Below are 27,297 nucleotides of genomic sequence, written 5' to 3'. Positions count from 1 at the left end.
GATCCCAACCCGGTGCCATAGCCAATCCTTATGACATAGCGAAGGCATTTTACACATATTATTATGATGTATATAACCTGCAGGAAGATGGAACAACACCTCAACCCACATTAGACAAAATCAACACCTTTTTACAGTCGGTTCATCTACCCTCACCTAAGCCCAAACAACTCACTTAATAATGAAATAACTCATCAGGAAGTTTCTGAAGCGATAACGTCTTTGAAAACTGGTAACGCCCCAGGCCCTGATGGCTTCTCAGATGAATGTTTCAAGTATTTCTGCGACACCTGGACTCCACACCTTTTGTAATGTTTTATAATTTAGCTATGTCTGAAGGCACATTCCCTGAAGAAATTCCAAAAGCTAATATTATTACAATACCTAAGCCAGGGGCCTCCAAACTTTCCCACCAACTTTGACCTTAAAATATATGCAAAAATATTAGCAAATAGACTTTTGCCCATGTTACCATCCCTCATAAAAAGGGACCACCAGGTGGGTTTCACTCAGGGCCGTCAGTCACCGGACAGAACTAGGCGTCTTATCAACCTGATATATCATGCCAATATGCATAGAACGCCTTCTCTGCTACTTTAATTAGTTGCAGATAAGGCTTTCAGCAGGGTACAGTGGGGGTACGCCGTTGCTGGTTTAGGCAGCTTGGGCTTTGTGGAACCAATACACTCAGCCATTCAAGCCTTATATTCATGCCTTTCAGAAAAGGTACCAGTAAATGGCTTCATATCAGATCCCTTCCAAATCTCAAATTGCACTTGCCAAGGGTGTCCCTTGTCCCCACTAATCTTCTCTATCATTATGAAACCACTAGCAGAAAGGATTAGATCAGCTAACTTCATGATAGACTCCATCTCCCACAAAATCACTCTATTCGCAGACTATGTCATACTTTTACTTACTTATGTGCAGTCATCTCTCTAGGAGCGAGGGGTATATTAGAACAGTTTAGTGCAATTTCATATTACAAGATCAATGTCATTAAATCTCATATGTTAGGCATAAATCTGACTCATTCAGGTAAACAGTCTCTTTCAACAGCATTTTAATTTCCATGGGTGGACCATTTGATTCCACATCTGGGCATTCATCTCACTCCCATAGTCGAACAACTAATCCCAGCTAATTTCCCACCTCTCCTTTCCTCTCTCCAAAAAGAATTAGATTGCCTTGCCAGGTACGAGTTGGGCTGGATCAGTAGAATTGTTCTACATAAGATGCTCATCCACCTCGTATATTGTATGTATGACAGACCTTAGTGATTCCCATAGATGTTTTCAAGTCTTTTCGCATGCAAATGTCTTCCTTTATATGGCATCGTATGAGACCACATGTGGCCCTCTCTACATTGACTAAACACACGACACTAGGAGGTATGGGGATGCCATATTTAAGTATTACTACGACTCTTTTTTTAATAGAAAAATCTAGGTATTGGACACAAGCTAAAACAGACAAGTTGTGGAGTTGGAAGTGAGTCTGTCTCGTATTAAAAAAGCAACTTTAACAGCATGACAATTGGCCATATCGTCATTAGATAGCTCCACACGGGCGGATTGGCCATAGACCTTACAGGGAAAGTTCCTGGTGGGCCGATGTCCAGGGGGCCGCCTGAGTCCTCCTCACAGCCCGCCAGTGGAAGTTTTTGGGGATGTATTTTGTGATGGACTGTGATATTTGGCACTGTTGGGGTGGTATAATGTGCCACGATATGGTATTACTGGCCCTGCCTTCCATCAACTTGGACCTAGTTACAAATCAGGGCCTCTTTTAGTATTTCTTCCAGGGCCACTTTAAGTTCCTAGCCCCTGGCTCCACACCTAGATTTTTGGAAGGACCAGGGAATGTGTGAGATAAGTAATAAAATCATGTCCTTTTTGCTGCTTCAGAGTAAATTTCATCTTCCAGCCGAAGAACAATACAAATACAACCAAACTGCATCCTTCCTTTCAAAATCGCCAAAGCCCGAACAACTTACCTCACTGTATAATCAAATAACTCAGCAGGAAGTTTCCTATTAAAATAACACTCTTTCACTTCCCGACCCTTTGAGGGCAATTATTCCACCTTCTCTCCCACTATATAATAGAGGGATTTAATGCCTCATTCACACGTCAGTGTTTGGTCAGTGATTTCCATCAGTGATTTTTGAGCCAAAACCAGGTGTGGGTCTAAACACAGAACAGGTGCAGATCTTTCTCTTATACCTTATGTCCGTGGAGGCTCCACACCTGGTTTTGGCTCACAATCACTGATGGAAATCACTGACCCAAACACTGACGTGTGAATGAGGCTTAAACGATTTATTCCTCACTCACGAAGAATATGGCATTTCAGAAATGCCCACAGATGTCTCAATGGGAAAGGGATTTCTCTAAAACATTTACACAAACGGTGTAGATGATGGCGATGAGTTGGGCACAGAGCTACCTCTTGTGCATCACACCGGGAACAATTTCATAAATTGCTCCTTCGCTGGTATTATACACCTTTACGCCTCTCCCGTATTTATTCTCCTACTTCACCTCAATGTTGGGGAGGATGTAGAGGCGAAGGTTGTAGATTTCCTGCCTGAAACGTCCTTCTTTTGGGATTCTGTCTCCCAATTGCTAAGTGATTTATACTCCGTCATGAGTGATCTCCACCCAGAATTAGCGTTAGTAGATATTGATAGGTCCCAGCTCACTTGCAAAACTGTTGTTTGCCGTGTCCTGCATGCAGTTAGAATACTAATAGCAAGAAATTGGAAGGGAGCGGTGCCTCCCACAATAGCGGAGATTCATTCCATAGTGTCTGATAATTGTGTTTTTTAAGTATAGCGACATACTAGAGAGGAACGTCAAAGACATTTCACTGTCAATGGTCCAAATGGGGTTCTCTACACCCTTTATTGGGTCCTATGACATTCACATTGTTATATCTATACATCCTTTCCAAGGTAACGAATACTCCTGTAATAAAACCAGTGTCAAGTACACTCTCCTTAAGATTCTTTATTGCCCTTTATTTTATTTTCATTGTGTTGGATTTTTTCTTGTTGTAAGTTCTGCACTGACCATAACGCTCATCAGGAGACCTGAAATGCAAATGCCAAGGACTTTGTGATCATTTAATTAATCTTTATTTTACTTGGATTGTGAATACCTGTATCCCAATTGCCAATCGTACAACCTACTTACATATGTTGCTTTCACATGTCAAACACTTGTCTCTTGTATTGAAAATACCTTACTAAAAATGTCTTTAATAAAAAAAAAAAAAGACAAAATAGGAAACAAAGAAACTAAGGGGGTCATTTATGATGAGAAGTACGCCTCTTTTTTGGTGTACTTTTGTCGCAGATTTGGTCGCAAATGGGATTTGCAGCCGGATCTGCGACATTTCCCTGCTCACGCTACTTTTTGGAGGTGGCGGGGAAGGGGGCTGGATCGGCCAGCCCGTCTTATTTATCATTGAAAATGCATAGAAAATTACTTAAAACTACGCCAGCAAGGGAGCTGGTCTAGATTTAAGCAAGTCCCACGGCCAGCACCTAAGTTATGTAGAGGCTGGTGCCTGGCTACTTTCACACTCGCGTTTGGGCTTTCCGTTTGTGAGATCTGTCTAGGGCTCTCAAAAGCGGTCCAAACGGATCCGTTTTGCCCTAATGCATTCTGAATGGAAAAGGATCCGCTCAGAACGCATCAGTTTGCCTCCGATCCGTCTCCATTCCGCTCTGGAGGCGGACACCAAAACGCTGCCTGCAGCGTTTGGCTTTTTGCTTGACGAAACTGAGCCAAACGGATCCGTCCTGGCACACAATGTAAGTCAATGGGGACGGATCCGTCTTCTCTGACTCAATCGGGCACAATAAAAAACTGAACCGTCCCCCATTGACTTTCAATGGTGTTCAAGATGGATCCGTCATGGCTATAGAAGACATAATACAACCGGATCCGTTCATGACGGATGCCGGCGGTTGTATTATTGCAACGGAAGCGTTTTTGCAGATCCGTGACGGATCTGCAAAAAAACGCTAGTGTGAAAGTATCCTTAGGCGCATCAAGCGCCAGCACAGGGGTATTAAGACCAGAATCTAAAACTCCGGTCTTAATAAATGACCCCATAAGATATTACAATAGAAATAAGAAGCTTACAGAGACGTGTGGCTGCGCCCCTGTTATGTCCCTGCCATACAGTCTTGTAGCTTGTGCTGAAAATCAGAACCATTCGTGCTGGTCGGTTGCCATCAGTTTTGTTATGCCACAAACCATGCATAAAGAAAAACTTGTTTCATTCACCGCAGTCTTTTGCACGGTTGCCAAGAACTCCCACACGCAGGGCCGAGCCCCGAGACATACTTGGTGAATTCATTCCATGTGCAGCCAAGCCCTTGAATCATTTTATTTGATGTAGCAAAATGGATGAAATCTGACTTTGTTCATCATTTTACAGGATGGAAACAGACGTGTAATATAAACATTATATCAATAAAATGCCGGAAAGAAAGCAACAGCAGTCGGAGTAATGAAGTCTTACTTCAGGGAAATGAATGAGATTGTCTGTGCCTTGTACCATGAAGACATTTTGCTACAATGTAAACAGGAAAATAATGTTCCCATGATAGCACAATTCAACACTGATATTTTTTTTCTTAAAGGGGTTGTCCACTCCACTCCATTACTATCGGTAGCCTATCCTCAAAACATGCCGCACCACGCCAATCAGCTTTTTCAGAGTAGCCCCAGCACCAGATCTACACAGCTCCACCTGTTGTGTAGTGGAGGGAGCTGGTAACTGCAGCGCTGGTCCCATTGAAGTGAATAGGCCATCAATAGTAAAGAAGTGGACAGCCCGTAAATTGTGTTGGGAAGCCGGCTTCTTCAGTTGGCCAAATGCCACATTTCAGGCGAACGGACCAATGGTGCACTTCAGTCTCCACAGAGATGAGCATGTGTGGGACTCGAGCAGAATAGGGTCAGATTTACCTTACTAATAGGCCTGTAAAAACTTCATGGCTACGAGAATATAGATATTACTGTTGTGGTGGCCACATGCGCGTGACAGATGCAGTTTAAATCCTGTTCACACATCGGGAGAGATTTATCAAAACTGGTGCAAAGGAAAACTGGCTTAGTTGCCCATAGCAACCAATCAGATTCCACCTTTCATTTTCCAAAAGAGCTCTGAAACATGAATGGTGAAATCTGATTGGTTGCCGTTGGCATCTAAGCCAGTTTTCCTTTGCACCAGTTTTGATAAATCTCCCCCATTGTCTTTATGCAGATTTGGGTTGCTCTCCTATTGTATTTCATTTTGGACTGACACTTACAGGTCTTCTCCTGAGCGTTGCTTCTAGAAGATAATCTCCTGTGCATTACAGGCCCATGTGTGCATGAGGCCTAAGGATCAGTGTTGTATGGGTGGTGTCACACACAGCTTTTTGTAAAAGTTTTTGAGCCAAAGCCAGTAGTAGGTTGGAAGGGAATAAGAAATCTAAAGGAAGGACTTAGGCCTCCTGCACACGGCCGTTTTTTCCCCCCGTTTACTGGCCGTTTTTTTTGCGTTCCGTATACGGAACCATTCATTTCAATGGTTCCGCAAAAAAAACGGAATGTACTCCGTATGCATTCCGTTTCCGTATTTCCGTTTTTCCGTTCTGTTTTAACATAGAACATGTCCTATTATTGCCCGCAAATCACGGTCCGTGGCTCCATTCAAGTCAATGGGTCCGCCAAAAAAACGGAACACATTCGGAAATGCATCCGTATGTCTTCAGTTTCCGTTCAGTTTTTTGCTAAAACATCTATTGAAAATGTTATGCCAAGCCCAATTTTATCTATGTAATTACTGTATACTGTATATGCCATACGGAAAAACGGAACGGAAAAACGGAACAGAAACGGAAACAAAAAACGGAACAACGGATCCGTGAAAAACGGACCGCAAAACACTGAAAAAGCCATACGGTCGTGTGCAATAGGCAATAATTTCACACGAGTGTGTTCAGATTGGAAAAACTCTCCATGGGATGGCCACATTTCCCCCTTCTTTTATATTTTTCATTCCCTTCCAAACCATTTTTGCATTTTTGTTAAAATAAACCTGCCACAGAAAGCTGCGTGTGACACCGGACAACCTTCTCTGCTGCATGGTAGCAATAGTCTTTAGATGTAAAAACTATGGGGGTCATTTACGAAGCTGAAATACGCCTATATTAGGTGTATTTCAGGCGCAGATTGCTTACGCCGCAATCTGCGCCTTCTCCCTGCTCATGGCAGGTCTAAAAAAAGTGGGCGGACTGGTAGGCCCGTCTCATTTACCATTTTCTACGCCTGTTTCTGGCATGTAGGACATAGATGGAAGCCGTCTTACATTTAGAACTGGGGGTGGATCCGCCGAAGTTATGAAGAGGCCGGCGCCTCTACATACCTCCGGCGGATCCACTACCAATACAGGGCCCCTATGTTCACATCTGTGTCAAAGCCTCTGTTGCAGATTCCACCATTATAGCGTTGCGTGTAGTTCTATAACACCCCCGTTATAGGGGGCATGGTTTTAGAAGTCTCCCTGCGATAATTCGTCTTCTTCTAGATCAGGGGTCAGCAACCTCTGGCACTCCAGTTGTCAAACTACATCTTGCATCATGCACACTCCCACAGAAGCGAAAGGAGCATGCTGGGAGTTGTAGTTTCACAACAACTGGAGTGCCGAAGGTTGCTTCTAATCAGGGTCTTCTACCCTGGTGATGGAGAGTCACCTCTGTGTGGAAGAAGGGACTTGACACGTGCCACAAAATGGTACCAGAATAGACCCCACTAGCGTCATCTGACAGGATTTGGGGGCACTTCGGTTATCCAGCTTATGGTGTAGTTGGGTTTAGTTTCTACATTTTGTCAAATCATGTATATTTAGTAGGCATAAAAATAGGCTTTACCACGACAGTACGTTATGATAGGTTTCATAATTTAGTTCCTGTTTAGTCTGGGATTGGCATGTTTAAAATGTCCTGGCACGTCACCATTTCCCGTGTGTAATCTTCTTTGGCACTTCTTCAGAAGAAGCGGTAATTAGAGATACAAGTGTTGGTATATATGCTCTTCGATAAAGGAACGGCTGTATCCTGAAAATGTTAGAGGTCAGTAAGGCTCCTTCAAGTAAAGCCTACTGACTATTGTTGTAGATAAATACTTTTGTTTGGTCTTCTAAATTCAAGATCTACAGTGATCACTATAGTGAGAGAAGGGGCTCAACACAAAGTTATGTCTGGGCGCAAGCAAAATATCTTTTCTGTCTAATAGCTCATGACCCATTTCTTTTATGAAAACATTATACAAAAAGTAGCCAGTTACCATTATACACAGAATTGTGCCGCAGAACTCTACTAATCACAATGAATTGGTTAATTTAAGTCTACTTTTATACTCGTGTTTTGGCTTTCAGTTTGTGAGATCCGTTCAGGGCTCTCACAGGCGGTCCAAAACGGATCAGTTTGCATTCTGAATGCAAAAGGATCCGCTCAGAACGCATCAGTTTGCCTCCGTTCCGTCTCCATTCCGCTTTGGAGGCGGACACCAAAACGCTGCCTGCAGCATTTTGGTGTCCGTGTGAGGAAACTGAGCCAAACGGATCCGTCCTGGCACACAATGTAAGTCAATGGGGACGGATCCGTTTTCACTGACACAATCTGGCACAATAGAAAACGGATCCGTCCTCCATTGACTTTCAATGGTGTTCAAGACGGATCCGTCTTGGCTATGGTAAAGATAATACAAATGGATCCGTTCTGAACAGATGCAGACGGTTGTGTTAACTGAACAGATCCGTCCATGATGGATCCACACAAAACGCGAGTGTTAAAGTAGCCTAAGGGTGGGTTCACACTAGCGTTAGGGATTCCGTTATGGCTTTCCGTTTTAACAGGGTTATAACGGAATCGATAAGACGGAAGGGCGGATCCGTTTTGCTGCCCATAGACTAGCATTATGACGGAATGCATAACGGAAGCCTTTAAAAGGCATTCCGTTTTGCTCCGTCCTAATAGAAGTCTATGGGAAAACATAACGGATCCGTCTGTCGACAGGACTTTGTTTTCCGGCTTGCATAACAGGACCCAGACGGATCCGTTATGTTTTCCCATAGACTTCTATTAGGACGGAGCAAAACGGAATGCCTCTTAAAGGCTTCCGTTTTGCCTTCCATCCTATGGATTCCGTTATGTTCCTTTAATAAACCTGTATTTATCTTCTTTTTTTTTTCAATTTAACCCTGTTATAACGGAAAGCCATAACGGAATCCCTAACGCTAGTGTGAACCCACCCTAACATGCACATACTGTATTTCAGCTACATATCAACACATTCATTATTTTTCTCGTATAAGCCGGAGGTCAGCACCTTATACGCTTATCTGCTACCCATTAGACACGACTACTAGACACTAGTACAGACTGGCATATTCTTGCCTAATCTCTTTTGCAGAAGAAGATATAACAAGTGACCTTCTCTGTTAAGATACAATGAACTTGAATAGCCTTTTTCTGGCACTGCAGGGACACTTACTGTCGCACTGTATACCATATAGCATGTGAAAAAGTAAGGACATGCCATGTATTATTATTATTTTTTTATTACATATATGGACATATTTAATCATCTGGATGATACATTAGAAACATTTGATAGCATGCAGACATTGCAGATGCAGTGTTTTTTCAATCAGCCATTTATAAGGGGGAGAGGACAAATTGAACATAATCCCCGAACAGGAGGTTTTACTGGAGCAAAAAATCCAATAGGTTTGTTTCTCTGTATTTCTGACTCATTGACCTACTGTACATACTTAGGGCTCATGCACACAACCGTATGTATTTAGCGGTCTGCAAAAAAAAAAAAACTGATGGCAGCCATGTGACATCTGTGTTGCATCCATTTTTTTGCCGTCCATTGTAACAATGCCTGTCCTTGTCCTCAAAACAGACAAGAATAGGACATGTTTTTTTTCGGAACCGACATATGGACAAAGAATGCACACGGAGTCATTAAAAAAAAAATTCAAGCTCCATTAAAATGAATGGTTCCGCATACGGACCTATAAAAAAAAAACGGAACGGAAACGGAAGAAAAATATGGTCGGGTGAATGGGCCCTTAGGGCTCATGCATATGAACGTATTTTGTTTCCATGTCCATTCCATTTTTTTGCAGCCCGTATGTGGAACCATTCATTTCAATGGGTCCGCGAAAAACACAGAAATAACTCCATGTGCATTCCGTTTCCTTATGTCCGCATGTCAATTTTGCAAAAAAATAGAACATGTCCTATTATTATCTGCATAACGGACAAGGATAGGACTGTTCTATTATGGCCAAGCTGTTCCTTTCTGCAAAATGCGGAATGCACACGTACCTCATCCGTATTTTTTGCGGGCCGCAAATTACATATGGCCGTGTTCATGAGCCCTTAGTGATATTCTTAGCAGTTTTTCCTAATAACTATGCTGCTCTGACCTCCTATTGATTTCCATGTTGCTGCTATGAATCCTAAATGTACTGATCGCGCTCTTTATTCTACAGGCAGTGACATTTCTGGCTGTTCCCTCTAGCCTGAGTTTCGCCACTCTCCATGTACATGCATCCAGTGAAACAAAAGCCCCTCAGAAGACACTCCTAAAAGTGGAAGAGGTAAATGATCATTGTACAGACACAAAAAAAAAATTATGGAGGGGGCAACCTTTTTCTTACACTGGGGGGTGTATAATTTGAAACACCGGATTCTGTTGAAAAGAGGCTCAATACAATTACACTAGCCAATGCAGCAGTGTAGGGAGAGCGACTGCACATAGACTTAAACTACCTGACAAGTAGGGGATCTGCTAGAGCCCTTTTACATGGGCAAAAAGAGCAGGAAGTGATTGGGAATGAGGACATTCATTCCTGATCATTGCTTGCTCTATAGCTGCATTTAAAGAGGACCTATCACCATTAAATACAGTGCAATCTGCTGGCAGCATGTTAAAGAGCAAGAGGAGATGAGCAGATTGATATATAGTTTTGTGGGAAAAGATTCAGCAAAACCTTTAATTTTATACATTTAAATCTGTACTTTTTCTAAACTTAAGACCACCTCCTTGTAAAACTATCAATGACTGACAGCAATCTCTGTATACATACTCACACAGGGAATGCTATCAATCACTGATAAGACTGCCACTGTACAGCTGAGCTCAGAAAGAGGAGAGATTTAACCCCTTTACCCATTCACTACCGTTTGTTTTTTTTATTGTTTTTTCGTTTTCATTTTTCATCCCTATCTTCCTTGAGCCATAACTTTTTTAGATTTCCGTTCACATAGCAGTATGATGGCTTACTTTTTAATGCCACTATTAATTATGACATACAATGTAGTGGGAAGCGGTAAAAAAAAATTCAAATGGGGTGGAATTGGAAAAAAACACAATTCCTCCATCGTTTTACAGGTTTTGTTCCCACGCCGCTTTGTTTGTGGCAAGGTAAGAGATGCAATGAAAAAATGGCAAATTGGCCATTTTGACCCTTTTTTCGCCGTATTGGAAAAATATTTTTATTTTTTAATAGTACGGGGGGTTTCAGTCGCGGTGATACCCATGATGTTTATATTTTTTGTTATTATACGGAAAGCGGGGTGATTTAAACTTTTTTTATATTTTTTTAAAAATGTTATATATTTTTTTAAGTTTTAATTTTTATAATGATTTTAAAGCTCATATATGAGCCTACAAAATCTGTTTTTTAATTTTTAACAATTATGTATTTTTAAAATTAGTTTATTACTTGCCTATTGCTCATTTCTTATGTTGGCCAAAATAAGAATTGCAGTTTGAATACTCTGGGTCTCTTAAGCGAGACCCAGCGCATTCAAATCAATTAGCGGCATCCTTACTGGCCACAGAGGATGCCGGTAACACCCTTCCGGATTTTTGAGACTTTAGATGCAGTGATCTCACTTGATAACTTTTTTAATTTTCTGTTCATATAGCCATATGAGGGCTTATTTTTTGCGGGATAAGTTGTGTTTTTTAATTTCACCATTTTATTTACCATGTCTTGTATTGGAAAATGGGGGAAAAAAATGTTTGTGGGGTTAAATTGAAAAAAACAACCCTCAATTGACTGCATACTAAAAATGACATGGCATCCTTACTCTGCGGCTCAATACGAGGATCCCAAACTTGTATAGTTATTTTTTTGTTTTACTACTTAAAAAATAGATACCTTGAGAAAAAAAAATCTAAATTTTCTTTGCATCACCATTTTCTGACAGACATAACTTTTTGTATTTTCGTCCAAAGAGCTGTATGAGGGCTGTTTTTTGCAGGACGAACTGTAGTTTTTATTGGTACCATTGTTGGGGGGCATCCAACTTTTTGATCACTGTTATTAATTTTTTTTGAATAACAGTGACAAGGTGACCAAAAAAAATGGATAATCACGTGTTTTTATTTTTATTTTCCATTACAGTGTACACTGGGCAGGGAAAATGTTTTCAAATTTCAATAGTTGAGGCATTTTCGGACACGGCGATACCTGTTATGTCTATTTTTAGTTTTTTATACACTGCTCAAAAAAATAAAGGGAACACAAAAATAACACATCCTAGATCTGAGTTAATTAAATATTCTTCTGAAATACTTTGTTCTTTACATAGTTGAATGTACTGACAACAAAATCACACACAAAAAAAAAAATGGAAATCAAATTTTTCAACCCATGGAGGTCTGGATTTGGAGTCACACTCAAAATTAAAGTGGAAAAACACACTACAGGCTGATCCAACTTTGATGTAATGTCCTTAAAACAAGTCAAAATGAGGCTCAGTAGTGTGTGTGGCCTCCACGTGCCTGTATGACCTCCCTACAACGCCTGTGCATGCTCCTGATGAGGTTGCGGACGGTCTCCTGAGGGATCTCCTCCCAGACCTGGACTAAAGCATCTGCCAACTCCTGAACAGTCTGTGGTGCAATGTGACGTTGGTGGATAGAGCGAGACATGATGTCCCAGATGTGCTCAATTGGATTCAGGTCTGGGGAACGGGCGGGCCAGTCCATAGCATCAATGCCTTCGTCTTGCAGGAACTGCTGACACACTCCAGCCACATGAGGTCTAGCATTGTCTTGCATTAGGAGGAACCCAGGGCCAACCGCACCAGCATATGGTCTCACAAGGGGTCTGAGGATCTCATCTCGGTACCTAATGGCAGTCAGGCTACTTCTGGCGAGCACATGGAGGGCTGTGCGGCCCTCCAAAGAAATGCAACCCCACACCATTACTGACCCAATGCCAAACCGGTCATGCTGGAGCATGTTGCAGGCAGCAGAACGTTCTCCACGGCGTCTCCAGACTCTGTCTGTCACATGTGCTCAGTGTGAACCTGCTTTCATCTGTAAAGAGCACAGGGCGCCAGTGGCGAATTTCCAATCTTGGTGTTCTCTGGCAAATGCCAAACGTCCTGCACGGTGTTGGGCTGTAAGCACAACCCCCACCTGTGGACGTCGGGCCCTCATATCACCCTCATGGAGTCTGTTTCTGATCATTTGAGCAGACACATGCACATTTGTGGCCTGCTGGAGGTCATTTTGCTGGGCTCTGGCAGTGCTCCTCCTGTTCCTCCTTGCACAAAGGCGGAGGTAGCGGTCCTGCTGCTGGGTTGTTGCCCTCCTCCACGTCTCCTGATGTACTGGCCTGACACTACGCTGACAGACACAGCAAACCTTTTTATCACAGCTCGCATTGATGTGCCATCCTGGATAAGCTGCACTACCTGAGCCACTTGTGTGGGTTGTAGACTCCGTCTCATGCTACCACTAGAGTGAAAGCACCGCCAGCATTCAAAAGTGACCAAAACATCAGCCAGGAAGCATAGGAACTGAGAAGTGGTCTGTGGTCACCACCTGCAGAACCACTCCTTTATTGGGGGTGTCTTGCTAATTGCCTATAATTTCCACCTGTTGTCTATCCCATTTGCACAACAGCATGTGAAATTGATTGTCACTCAGTGTTGCTTCCTAAGTGGACAGTTTGATTTCACAGAAGTGTGATTGACTTGGAGTTACATTGTGTTGTTTAAGTGTTCCCTTTATTTTTTTGAGCAGTGTATATTTTTATATGTAAAATCGGGAAAGGGGGTGATTTAAAGCTATAATACTTTTGTGTTTTTTAAAATGTTTTAAACTTTTTCCCCAGTAACTATTAGCCCCCTTTCGTTGGGCTATGAACCTTGGATTGTCAGAATACTTATAAATTTATTTATGTAAACAAGTTAGGATCTATAATGACGGAAATTCCAACTTCTTTTCCACAAATAAAAAGCTAACAAGAGCTCGTGATTTGTGCTAAGTTGATGACCAGGAAAACAGCTGTATGCAAAATATATATATATTTATTAATAATATTTCAGCGCAATAAAAATAATAATAATAAAATATATGACGATAAAAATTAGTGGCAATTAAAGAATAATCAATGATATGCAATCAAGAAGACAAAACAACCTATAGGGTATAGATATAATCAATAATCAAACTGGTATCTTGGTAATAACTGACGCAAAAGAAAACTTGAGATTGACACTTGATTTCTCACAGCGAACAGATTTTCCTGTTTCAAAGAAAAGTTAGGCTTTCACCATGTTATATAATATATCCATTCAATTAGACCATCTGACTAGAACTACAATCAGTTCTCTGGAGATCACACAATTGTATATATATCAATTGTATAGATCAGTGGTCGGCAAGCCGCGGCTCGCGAGCCACATGCGGCTCTTTACACACTTTAATGCGACTCTTCTGCAGGGCTCCAGATGCCATTTGCGACTGGACCCGCCGCCGCAGCTCTGCTCAATACAGCGGCGGGCACAGGAGATGATCGTTCTCAGCAGCGCAGGAGGAGTCTCTCCCTCCCCCCTGTGCTGCTGCCCCCGCCGCTGCCAATAAGAAGAGACGGGAGGAGGAGGGGAGGGGCTGTGGCCACTGCGCCACCAATGAAGAAAACTGACCTGTTAATACAAATACAGGAGGCGGGTGCCGGAATCAAATAGCCGGCACCCGACCTCTATGACAGGGAGCTGCGATCCGCTGCAGTTGAGTTAACCCTTCAGGTGCGGTACCTGAGGGGTTAACTGCCGCTGATCGCAGCTCCCTGTCACAAAGGTCGGGTGCCGGCTATTTGATTCCGGCACCCGCCTCCTGTATTTGTATAAGAAACGTTGGTGGCACAGTGCGCCCCCCCCCCCCCCCCCCCCCAGTATAATAAACGTTGGTGGCACAGTGCGCCCCCCCCCCCCCCCCAGTATAATAAGTGCGCCCCCCCCGCAGTATAATAAACGTTGGTGGCACAGTGCGCCCCCCCCCCCAGTATAATAAACGTTGGTGGCACAGTGCGCCCCCCCCCCCCCCCCAGTATAATAAACGTTGGTGGCACAGTGGGAAGTGCCAATGAGGGTTAAAAATAATAAAAGAAAATTAACTCACCTCCTCCAGTTGATCAGGTAGCTGCCGGTCTCCTGTTCTTACTTCTTTCTAGTTTCTTCAGGACCTGTGGTGACCTCACTGAGCTCATCACATGGCCCATTACCATGGTGATGGATCATGTGATGAGCACAGTGATGTCACCCAGGGCCGATCCTACACGAAAGGCGCCGAGCGAGCCGCCGGGACTTTTTTTTTTTTGACTTTTTTTTTTTTTTAAGCCGAGCCGCCGATTCGCCGAGGAATCTGCGAGCCGAGCGGGATGTCAGTGACGACGTGACGTCAGAGCCCGCGGCGCGCCGCCTCTGCGGCTGGAGATCATATAGCTCCGCTCGGCTCCACCCACCTCTGCCATCTTCAGACAGCGTGGTAGCTAGGAGGCAGAGGAGGGACTGGAGCGAGCGGACAGCGGAGCATTTTAAAGCTGCTGCTGCCTGATTCAGCTGAGCTGATTGAGCCTGCCCAGTGCCTTGAATGCCTTCTGCCTGGTCTGGCTAGACAGACTGAGTGGCGTGCCATCGATCTGATCATCTGCCTGCTGGCTGCTGCAGTGCCTTGCGAAGTGGGTGCTGACTGCACCTGACCTGGCTGGCTTCCCTGGCTGCACCCTGTGTGTAAGTAATACTGTTACTGTGTGCCATTAAATGCAACCATTGTGCCAATCAACATGCAGCCACTGTGCCCATCAACATGCAGCCACTGTGCCCATCAACATGCAGCCACTGTGCCCATCAAAATGCAGCTACTGTGCCCATCAAAATGCAGCTATTGTGCCCATCAAAACACATACTGTGGCCATAAAAACACAGCCACTGTGCTGTGCCTGTCAAACGCAGCCACTGTGCCCGTCCAAACGCAGCCACTGTGCCCGTCAAACGCAGCCACTGTGCCCGTCCAACGCAGCCACTGTGCCCGTCCAAACGCAGCCACTGTGCCCGTCCAAACGCAGCCACTGTGCCCGTCCAAACGCAGCCACTGTGCCCGTCCAAACGCAGCCACTGTGCCCATCCAAACGCAGCCACTGTGCCCGTCAAAATGCAGCCACTGTGCCCATCAAAATTCAGGTCACAAAGAGGGCCTCTGTTAGAGAGCCCCCCCTCCAGGATCCATTAGACCCCATTGTAGTTGCCTAATATATCCCACCCCTTGACATGTGTCATTGTAATAATATAATCAATGCTATTCACTTCACCTGTCAGTGGTTTTAATGTTGTGGCTGATCAGTGTAGTATACATTTGCTTTTCCCCTTAGATGTCTTGCATGTTTTGCAGTGCTTTTTGTGATTTTAAACCCTCCTTTTTGCATGCAGTTTTTATGCATTTTGTGTTTTTTTTCCTCTTTAAACACACTGTATATAGCTGGTTGCTAAGGAGGAGGCCGGGAAGCAAGCCACTTTAAGTTTATTTAACTTTATTTAATTGATATTTGCACTTGATTGTATGCATGAATCTGTTATTTGCACTTTAGTTATTGTATTTATTGAAAATGTAAAAAGTACAGAATCAAATTATCTTGCATATTTTGCATCTGTTATTATAGATTTTCTGCTACCTCATTTTCTGTTCAAAAATGTTATATTGTTCAGTTCATATTTATAGTCCAAGTACACTATTTGTACTATTTGCACTATTTGATTTACATGCACTTGACACAGATTTGTCAATAAAAAAAACATTTATTTTGACTTGTCAAAGCCGTTGACTAAGTTATTGTCAAAGCAAATTGGTGGGGCTGAAGTTGTTGCCATAGAAACATTGTAAAGGGGAGGAGTTAGTAAGATAACCACGCCCATGTGGGGGGCGCCAGAAATATTTCTGCACCCAGGCGCCTGTGACCCTAGGATCGACCCTGATGTCACCACAGGTCCTGCGTCCTGAAGAAACTAGAAAGAAGTAAGAACAGGAGACGGAACTTCCGGTTCCGGCGCTGGTATGAGGAGACGCGTGTAGCGGAGCTCCGCCACCTTCCCTAACAGCCTTACCCTCCGATCACCGCCTACGGGCTCAAGTAACCACACTAAGTGTGGCAAGTGTTGACAGGCAGCGCTGTGTGCATGGAGAGGTACCTGCTACGTAGCGGGAAGAGACCGGAGGACGGAGAAGAGCCGCGGCCGGCGCCGCTGCATAAAGAGGACAAGATGGCGGCCGAGACTGAGACCACGCCGAGGGTAGTTGATTTGAGTCAGCCCCTGATATCCTCACAAGAGGACTTGTTCCAGTCTACCCCGCTGCCAGCTGCAGATCTCAAAAGGCTGGCATTAGAGGTTGCGGCCCACCTGGCACCTGATCTCAAATCTACGCTGGCGGCGACGATACAAGACTCCCTTACAGAGCTGCAGGAAGCCTACAGCCAGCAGGGGTACCGCATAGACGAACTGGAGCAGAGGACGGCATGTGTGGAAGAAGACATGCAGGGCACACAGTCACGTATAAAAGTGCTGATGCAGACGGTGAATGAGCTAAAGGATAAGGTCGACGACCTTGAAAACCGCTCACGTCGCAGTAACCTCAGGTTAGTGGGTCTCCCTGAGGACATACCGGGCACAGAGCTTAAGCATATTTGTGAGTCAGAACTCCCCAGAGCGCTGGGACTGTCGATTCCCCGTAAAGTGGAAAGAGCGCATAGGCTGGGGTCACTGCAGAGCCCTCCGGAGGGACCCAAGGAGTTGGCTAATCGCCCGCAGAGAGGCAGACAGGTCATAATGAAATACCTCGATTTCTCTGATAAAGAGGACATTATACGCGCTTTCAGGGCGCGAAAAGAGCCTCTAACCTATAGGGGGCAGAAGATCATGCTTTTTAATGATTACTCGGCAGTGATCACTAAGAAAAGGAGAGGTTTCAGCGAAATTTGCACTTCACTGTTCCAGAGGAAAATCCGTTTTCAACTACTATATCCGGCAGTGTTAAAAGTGAAGTGTGCGGATGGAGTCTACAGGAACTTTAATAATGCCTCAGATGCTGCAGCTTTTTTTGCCCAAGGCCCATATCTCACCGAGCCTGAGGAGCCGGTGGAACAAGGAAGAAGAGCGTCGCAGAGTCCACAATCAGGCTTTCAAGGGACTTCCAGAGGCAAGCCGCAACGGAGAGAAGAGACCCAGCACTTTTCGTCTGGCAATCAGCGGAAGCAGCGAAAATGAGGGGTGTCATGCCTCATGTATCCGTGCCTGCGTAAAGGGGGTGTAAGAAATAAGCGAGGGGGGGAAAAAAAAAAAAAAAAAAAAGGAGCTGGTGGCCTTCAATCCTCCACTATAAGCTATTCAGGGGAAATGGTATGGGAGGGTAAAATGGTACCAGAAAAAAGTGAAGTCCAGGATGTAATGTTTGTTTCACTTGCCTTTGCAGGTTACTCAGGGATGTTTGTTTCTGTTTGTTGTTTTAGTTATGTTAATGCTGTCCTGCCAATCTCTTTGTCTCATACAATCGACAGTGGGGGGGAAAACCTTTTAAAAATGTGGGGTAATGATTAAGATAGTAACATGGAACGTCAAGGGCCTGCGCTCCCCGCAGAAACGCATAATGGTGCTGCGCCATCTCAAGCGCTTGAAGGCAGATATTGCGGTTCTGCAGGAAACGCATCTCCTGGAGGAGGATTTTATGAGAATGTCAAGGCTCTGGGTGGGCAAGGTTTATGGTTCTCCGGCTATACAGGGCAAGGCAGGTGTGATCACACTGGTACACAAGAACCTACTAAATAGGGTCCAGGGTTACACTGCTGATGATGAGGGCAGGATATTGATTCTGACATTGAAAGATGGGAGCAGGAATCTCAACATATATAATGTTTATGCACCCAATGTACAGCAAGGTCGTTTCTTTGCCTCCCTGAGAGATAAGATACTGGCAGATCAGGTGGGCAATATATTGGTAGGAGGAGATTTTAACGCCACAATGGTAGAAAGTGAAGACCGTAAGCAGTCAGGGGCGTTGAGGAATAGGGCTCATGGGAGAGGTGGGGTTTTGTCTTCCCTCACAGAGGACATTGCTTTGGTGGATACATGGAGGGTGTCACACCCAGATGAAAGGGACTTTACCCACTTCTCCCATGCGCAAAACTCGTGGTCTCGTATAGACTACTGGTTGGCCAAACCAGAACTCTTGTCCAGAGTCAGCGAGGTAGCTATTGAAAACCTGGTGATCTCAGATCACTCGCCAGTGGTTCTGTCTCTGGCGGATATGGAACCGAGAGGGACAGAATACATTTGGAAATTCCCGTCTTTCCTATCTGAGGATGAGACCTTTATAGAATTACTACGGGGTTGGTGGCTGGAATACAGCACTACTAATCAGGAGCATGAATCTGACCCCCTTCTTTTCTGGGAAGCAGGCAAATCAGTTATACGGGGCAGGTTGATAGCATATATAACAGGCCTCAAGAAAGCTACAAAGGCACAATTTATCAAGTGTAGCCGGACAGTTCAGGGTTGCTATAGGGTTTTTGTGCAATCTCCTTCGCCAGAGAACAAGGAAAAGTGGAGCACAGCAAGAGAGGAGTTCGAGATTTGGGCAAAGAGAAAGGAAAGCTTTCACACAGCTAGATGGGAACTAGAGTTGCACAAGTTCGGCAACAAGGCAGGCAAACTCCTGGCAAATCTGGCTAAGGGGCGTAGACAAACAATCCCTATCACCCATCTACGTGACTCAGCAGGGAAAATTAGATCCCAACCCCCCGATATCCTAAAAATTTTTAGGAGTTACTATTCTGATCTATATAGTAGACCTCCAGACAATGTAGGCTTGGGCCCTAGTATCTTGGAAGGCTTAAATCTCCCAGTGATAGCGCAGGAGGATCTAGACCAGCTTAATAGGCCCATCACGGAAGAGGAAATCCTGAAAACAATAGCACTGCTACCTGGGAATAAAGCACCAGGCCCGGATGGGTATTCGGGCGCCTTCTATAAAGCCCTTAAAGCGCAAATATCACCGATACTATCTAAACTGGGTAATGTCCTCTTAAAGGGGGGGAGGTTATCTGCTCAAATGAATATGGCGCACATACGCATGCTCCCCAAGGAGGGCAAACCAGCTGAGGACCCCGCGTCATACAGACCTATATCCCTTATAAATCAGGATGTTAAAATCCTCTCGAAACTTATGGCCAATAGGTTAGCAAGCATCCTCCCGAGCCTGATCTGCCCTTCACAGGTTGGTTTTGTTAGAAACCGGTCAGCGGTCGCCAACATCCGTAGGGTCCTGGCGGTCTTGGATGAGGTGGGCCGGGGGAAGGGAGGTGTTTCGACGCCCTCCATAGTCACTCTCGACGCTGAAAAAGCTTTTGATAAGGTAAATTGGGAGTGGCTATGGAGGGTGTTGGATAAATTTGGGGTGAGAGGCTCTTTTAGGGAATACCTTACTCAGCTTTACACAACTCCTATGGCCAGGATAGGCATGCAGGGCTTTCTCTCTGATCCTTTTAGCTTACATAGGGGTACAAGGCAGGGCTGCCCTTTATCCCCCCTGTTGTTTGACCTGGCGGTAGAGCCTCTGGTCCGTTTCCTAAACTCGGGCGGGATTTTCGAGGGTATTAAAATAGGTAACTCTGAACTGAAGGCAATTTTTTTTGCAGACGACATACTTCTATTCATGGGCAACCCTGTGACAGACCTACAGGTAGTTCTGAGCAGCATTGCAAAATTTGGTCAGTTTTCAGGGTTCACGATAAATACAGCCAAGTGTGCGCTTCTACAGCTTGGGAGAGGGGAAAATACATTAAAGCCTGGGAGCACTCTAGAGGGGATACCGGTGGCTAAAGGTCACATTACATATTTAGGTATCAAGATAGGTTCTAGGGCAGATTCATTATACGGCCTGAATTATACCCCCTTATTGAGTAAAGTGACTAGGGAACTGCGAGGATGGCAGAACCTGCCCCTGCCCCTATTGGGCAGAATCCATTTAGTCAAAATGATCAGCTTCTCCAGACTCCTTTATCCTCTCCAGACTTTGCCCTTGCTGATTAAGCATGTAGACATCTGTAGACTTCATGGTGAGGTGACACGCTTTATCTGGAAGGGAAAGAGACCACGTATAGGTCTGAGGAAGCTGATGGCCCTGAAACTGAAAGGGGGAATGAACATGCCGGATGTCAGGATATATAACCAGGCATGTCTTCTTAGACACATTATTGACTGGCTACGCCACACAAGTTTCCACTCTGATTATTCTTTGGAGAGGGAACTTTGCGCACCATGGGATCCCTGCACCCTATTACATACGGCTTTGAGAGCCCTACCCATGCATCTGCGGAATTCGATTATCTTCCGCCACACATGGGCAGCATGGAGAACTATTAGGAAGAGTCTACGACTGTGTCAGGGAGTCTCGAAATACTTACCTCTGTGGGGACATCCGGAATTTGAACAGGGAAGGAGGAATGCTTTATTTAAGGAATGGAAGCAGAAAGGAATACTGACGGCCCAGCAGTTGTTACACAAGAATGAGAATAGATGGTTATCATGTCAGGAGGTTAGGGATGCTTATCACCTGAGTCCTTTTCAAACTATCCAATACTCCCAGGTTAATAAATTCTTAACTGATAGGCTGAGGGATGTCTCTAAGGAAATTGTGACGAATGACTTTGATAAGATAGTAATGAAGGGTACAGGCCCGCAATCCATTTCTCTATTGTACTCCCAATTAAGGTTGATTTTGGGGGATGGACTACCACGTCTAGCTTTTCGCCCATGGGTTGGTATATTAGAGGACAACGAGGCAGGGGAGAAGATTCTTAAGGGCTGGTGGGCCATGAGGAATTCAGTCATAAATGAAGTTTGGAGGGACACACATTTCAGGATAATGCATAATGCTATTTACGCTTTTAACCTCCCGGCAGGCCCCAACAGGTTAGACAGGATTACTAGTTGTCCTAAGTGTAAGGTCATGCACACTGATCTATTTCATGGTCTTTGGTCGTGCCCCCGCATACAGGATCTGTGGAATCAGGTGGCACAAATATCTAAGGATAGTTGGAATTTGACGGTCCCGTTGAACCCTATGACCTTTCTCTTTCATTATTGGGAGGAGCTAAAGGATGGAGTCCTTCTGGAGCGGAGACTGCCGACCCTTTTCCATGCACTCTGTATGGTAACTAAGAGGAGCATTTTACAACATTGGCTCCGGCCTTCGGTCCCCTCAAGGGATGACATATTAACATGCCTTAAAGAACTACTGAATCTGGAGCGAGGGGATGTTATGAAACATAAGGAAGGAAAGGGAGGCAAATTTCTAAAGAGGTGGAGAGGCTTTCTGACACAGTTCTTCTCTGACTCAGATATTGAACACATCATGAGACCCTTCACTTTGACAAAATGGTATTTGGAGGAGCAGTTGAAAGGGTCGCTAGGCCGATTGGCACAATAACAGGTTTCCTACAAACACCCACATTGTTACTAATATGATGATATCATTGCTTTAAACCATGTCTGACGAAAGGTATGGCGATTGTTTTGGCAGGAGGATAGTTAGTTTTGAATAGGGGTAGGGGGGGGGGAGGGCAATTGAGTTTTCTCAGAGTGGGGGAGGGGGGGGGGTTATTTTGAAAGGTCAGGAAAATAATTGAAGTGAAGGACAACTTGTTTGGAGTCTCTACTGTATACATAGACATAAATGTCTGTTTTCTGAAAATATTTTGTAACAAATATGCAATGCTTCTGAATTGTACTTTGTATATGTCCTTACTTTTGAAAATAAAAAATTTTCTTGGAAAAAAAAAAGAACAGGAGACGATCAATTGGAGGAGGTGAGTTAATTATTTTTTTATTTTTTAACCCTCATTGGCACTGCCCACTGCGCCACCAATGTTTATTATATTGAGGGGGGGCCGCACTGCGCCACCAATGTTTATTATATTGGGGTGATGGGGGGGCGCACTGCGCCACCAATGTTTATTATACTGGGGTGTTGGGGAGGCGCACTGCGCCACCAATGTTTATTATATTGGGGTGATGGGGGGGCGCACTGCGCCACCAATGTTTATTATATTGGGGTGATGGGGCGCACTGCGCCACCAATGTTTATTATATTGAGGGGGGGCACACTGCGCCACCAATGTTTATTATATTGGGGTGATGGGGGGGGCGCACTGCGCCACCAATGTTTATTATATTGGGGTGATGGGGGGGGCGCACTGCGCCACCAATGTTTATTATATTGACCTTCTACTATGCATTCTGTATTCAGAATGCTATTATTTTCCCTTATAACCATGTTATAAGGGAAAATAATACAGTGAATAGACTTTCATCCTAGGAACCATGCGTGAAAATCGCACTTGCTTGCGATTTTCACACAGCCCCATTAACTTCTATGGGGCCTGCGTTGCGCGAAAAACGCACAACAGAGCATGCTGCGATTTTCACGCAACGCACAAGTGATGTGTGAAAATCACCGCTCATGTGCACAGCCCCATAGAAGTGAATGGGTCCGGATTTAGTGCGGGTGCATTCCAGTATTTTGAATGCCGGATCCAGCACTAATACATTCCTATGGGGAAAAATGCCGGAGCCGGCATTCAGGCAAATCTTCATTTTTTTTTCGCCGGAGATAAAACCGTAGCATGCTACGGTTTTATCTTTTGCCTGATCAGTCAAAATGACTGAACTGAAGACATCCTGATGCATCCTGAACGGATTACTCTCCATTCAGAATGCATGGGGATAAAACTGATCAGTTATTTTCCGGTATAGAGCCCCTGTGACGGAACTCAGTGCCGGAAATGAAAAACGCTAATGTGAAAGTACTTTAAAATATTAAGTTTAAATCCCCCCTTTCCCAATTTTACATATAAAATATATAAACAATAAATAAATAAACATATTACATAGCCTTTTTAGTCACCTTGTCACCCCAAAAAATAGGATAGGACTGTTCTATTATGGGCCGAATGTTTCATAAAATGCGAAATGCACGCAGCTTTTTTTGGTGTTTTTTTTTTTTTTGCACGGTATTGAGTATCACAATACTTTTTTATGGTGACGAAAGCGAATCAAAATTTTGGTTTCAAAACAACCCTACGCCGATCTGATCGGCGTAGCGTTGTCACGATACCAACATTTTGATTCAGTTTCGATTTGGCGACTAAAAATTTGATTTGGCTCCTAAATTTTTCAGTTCAGGAGCCAATGGCTACTAGGAATTTTTTTTAGTCTGGAGCACTGTTCTGTGTGCCGGGCGCCCGCTCCCCTCCCTCCTCTCGGGGGTGGCAGCCTGCGGCTGTCCTGCCTACATGTGTGCCGTGCGGCGCTCAGGCCAAAGGAGACGTCACTGACTGTATTTTCGGTTTTAAAAATGTGGCTCTCAAAATAAATTTCAATCGTGGTTTTGGCGAGATTTGGCTCAGTTGAAAAAAAAGGTTGCCCACCACTGGTATAGATTAATCTTCCTAGATTGGAAAGGCACCATTGATGCTGCAGGTACAATTATCTCTAATCAATCTAGTTCCTACAACAAACAATATGGTCTATTTACAAACATGCTAATATTGAAAAGGCGCATTCAACTTTTGCAAATTAAATCCTTATTAGAAATTAAACAAATAAAAGTACTGGTAAATTGAGCTTGAAGATATTTTCCTTTCCTCTCTAACAACAGCCCTCTTGGAGATCAGCAGATTTGTGTAGGTCAGCCTCCCATAACCTTCGGTGATCCAGGGTTTACCATGAAAATTTAGCCAAAAACATATATAATGGGATAAGAACCATTTGGCCCATCTAGTCTGCCAACAGTAGGGAAAGGGATGAAAAACAAAAACTAAACATAAAAACCTCATCACCGCTCTGGCACCACCTCACTAATGGTCCCTGCCGGTCTCTGCTTGCTTCCTGCAGTCACCGGAATGATGTATGACAAGTGTATGATGCAGGGAGCAAAGACCAGTGTGGACCACGGAAGTGGCAGTGCTGCAGCAGGGGATTGAATAGATAGGAATAGGATTTTTTATTCTTTTTAATAGTATCTCATTTTTGTTGTGCCATTCCTTGCTTCCAGCAAACCCTTTTGTTTCCCAATTAGAGGAGTCATGTAGTCCGCCCGGCAGTGTGTGATTGTAAACAAAAGAGCCTTTGCCCGGCGCGATCTAGCGCAGAGCAAAGGAGAGCATCGGAGCATGAACTGCTCCAATGCTCAAGTCAGGGGGGTTGCCGGGGGGAAAATGGAGGGATGTCCGGGTTCAGCTCTAATCCCGGACAACTCATTTAAAGGGCTTCTGTCACCCCACTAAAGTCATTTTTTTTTTTTGGGGGTAGCTAAATTACTTATCCTGCGATATATGAAAATATAAGGGTGTTACTTACTTTGATCCAGCAGTTTCTTGTAAAAACGAACTTTTATAATATGTAAATTAGGTCTCTACCAGCAAGTAGGGCGGCTACTTGCTGGTAGCTGCTGCAGAAAACCGCCCCCTCGTCGTGTTGATTGACAGGGCCAGCCGGGATCTCCTCCTCCGGCCAGCCCTGTCGGCATTTCAAAAATTGCGCTCCTGTGTTCATTCGGCGCAGGCGCTCTGAGATGAGGAGGCTCGCCTCCTCAGAACTCCCTCAGTGCGCCTGCGCCGATGACATCACCGAAATAGAAGAAGTCATCGGCGCAGGCGCACTGAGGGAGTGCTGAGGAGACGAGCCTCCTCATCTCAGAGCGCCTGCGCCTAATGAACACAGGCGCGCGATTTTTGAAATGCCGACAGGGCTGGCCGGAGAAGGAGAACCCGGCTGGCTCTGTCAATCAACACGACGAGGGGGCGGTTTTCTGCAGCAGCTACCAGCAAGTAGCCGCCCTACTTGCTGGTAGAGACCTAATTTACATATTATAAAAGTTCGTTTTTACAAGAAACTGCTGGATCAAAGTAAGTAACACCATTATATTTTCATATATCGCAGGATAAGTAATTTAACTACCCCCCCCAAAAAAAAATGACTTTAGTGGGGTGACAGAAGCCCTTTAATCCAAGTCAAAAGTAGACAACCCCAGTGCTAAATAAGTTCTGTTACTGTCGAGCCTCCCATATTGCTGTGCTTATCTGAAGTGCTGATACTCACACACACTCGACTATTTTATGTATGTTAGTTTATGTATTTTACGTAGATGTTTCATCTATTTTACTCTTCAATATTTGCAGCTTTCCCTATATTCCAGTCCATCCCCAGAAACCAGATATGTTGAAGACAAGAAAACAGAATTGGAGGAGGGTATTTCATGGTTGAGAGCATCTACTGCACCATATACTAAGTGGTGTCAGGTACTGTAAAGATTTCTACCCTCTTAACTGAGTCAGATTCAAAGGTTATGTGCGTAGAAAAAGAAATGTAAGTGTAAAATCACTGTTACTGTCCCATCCTGGAGATTCTTGGCAAATCAATGCTATACATGTCCGATAGTTGTGGTTCCTACCTCGGTAACCCACTCCTATCTCAAAAACTGGACTGCCATGAATAGAGAACAGACAGCACAGGCGCGACATCCTCTCCATTTACTGCTATGGGACTTCCAAAAACAGCTAAACCAGCATCTAGGTTATTTTTGCAAGTCCCATAGCGGTGAACAGAGAGGTGGCTGCACATGAGTGGGTTTCTCTGCGTTCACTTCAGGGCCAGAGATGGGTTCTGCTCCCGTCAGACATTTATGGCAAATCCTACTGTTGCAATTGTCCCAGGTGGGAATGCCCTGTTATGGAATTAATATGGAGATATACATGAAGAAAAATGTGAACAGTAGACACTGCAAACAGAGACGCGCTGATTACAATATCCTTTAATTTCTTAAAATTATAGTTTGTTAGTTGAATTCATAGTTACCAAACATGGCCGCTCAGGTCTCTACCTCCGCTCACTGTCTTCTCCTGTATAAGTTCCCTCTGGTAAATTCCCCTCTTTCTGAGCCGTGCTGAGGCCTTCTATATCTCTTGGTGGCTACATCCAGTCTCCAGTAAAAAAAAACTGTGTTGGTTAAGGTGGATTTACACGTCCAGATAATCGGACAGATTATCGGGAACGAACGTTCCCGCGAACACTCGTTCTCAGCAGTCTGCCCCCTCTAAAGGTGCAGCCGATCACCTGATGAACGAGCGGAAAAAAAAAGGATCCTGAGCATCCGTTAAGCATATTTTGCATCCATTTTAGCCATTTCCATCTAAGATCCGTTTTTACAGTCTAAAGAAAAACAGATCTAAGACGGAAATGGTTAAAACGGATTCAAAATGTCCATAACGGATGCTTAAAATACAGGATAATTTTTTTTCTGATCTTCTGAAGGATCAGAAGAACAGAAAATGAAAAGTGACGTGAAATCAGCCTTAACAGTGATATCACCTAAACGCTAAGGGCTGTTTCACACGAGCGGATGCCGTGCGTGACATCCACTCCGTGAATGACAGCCAAGACCCGATGCAGACTGCAGAGGCACGGAGCATTAACATGACTGATAATGCTCCGTGCCTCTCTGTGACCTCTTTACTACGAAATCACAGTGACAACTTTATCTCACTGTGATTTCGTAGTAAAGAGGTCACAGAGAGGCACGGAGCATGATCAGTCATAAGGCCTCTTTCACACGAGCGTGACGGATTGGCTCCGGATGCGTTCAGGGTGCGTTCAGTGAAACTCGCACCCTTTTGCAAGCAAGTTCAGTCAGTTTTGTCTGCGATTGTGTTCAGTTGTTAAATTTTTTCTGCGCGAGTGCAATGCGTTTTAATGCGTTTTTCACGCGCGTGATAAAAAAACTGAAGGTTTACAAACAACATCTCCTAGCACTTGCTTCCGGATGCAATGCGTTTTTCATTGAAGCCCCATTCACTTCTATGGGGCCA

The 27,297-nt window shown here is 44.3% G+C and overlaps 1 protein-coding gene and 1 long non-coding RNA gene across 2 annotated transcripts in view; one reads left to right on the top strand and one right to left on the bottom strand.

Annotated features, from left to right (window-relative positions):
• The window catches only part of APOO (apolipoprotein O), a 153,032-nt gene that overhangs the window by 14,762 nt on the left and 110,973 nt on the right, over positions 1-27,297 (top strand). The window contains exons 2-3 of the mRNA XM_040423651.1: positions 9,571-9,678; positions 25,612-25,731. Coding sequence (XP_040279585.1) covers positions 9,571-9,678; positions 25,612-25,731 — 228 coding nt within the window. The remainder of the gene's footprint in view (positions 1-9,570; positions 9,679-25,611; positions 25,732-27,297) is intronic.
• On the bottom strand, positions 1,672-20,454 carry LOC120994827. The gene is made up of 3 exons (XR_005777477.1): positions 20,444-20,454; positions 19,032-19,035; positions 1,672-1,819 (listed from the first exon to the last, which is right to left on the bottom strand). It is a non-coding gene; the product is annotated as an uncharacterized LOC120994827 (long non-coding RNA).

The sequence above is a fragment of the Bufo bufo genome, chromosome 3 (assembly GCF_905171765.1).
Source record: "Bufo bufo chromosome 3, aBufBuf1.1, whole genome shotgun sequence".
NCBI lineage: Eukaryota > Metazoa > Chordata > Amphibia > Anura > Bufonidae > Bufo > Bufo bufo.
Note: the sequence above shows the minus strand (reverse complement) of the source record. Positions and strands in the feature narration are given on the sequence as shown.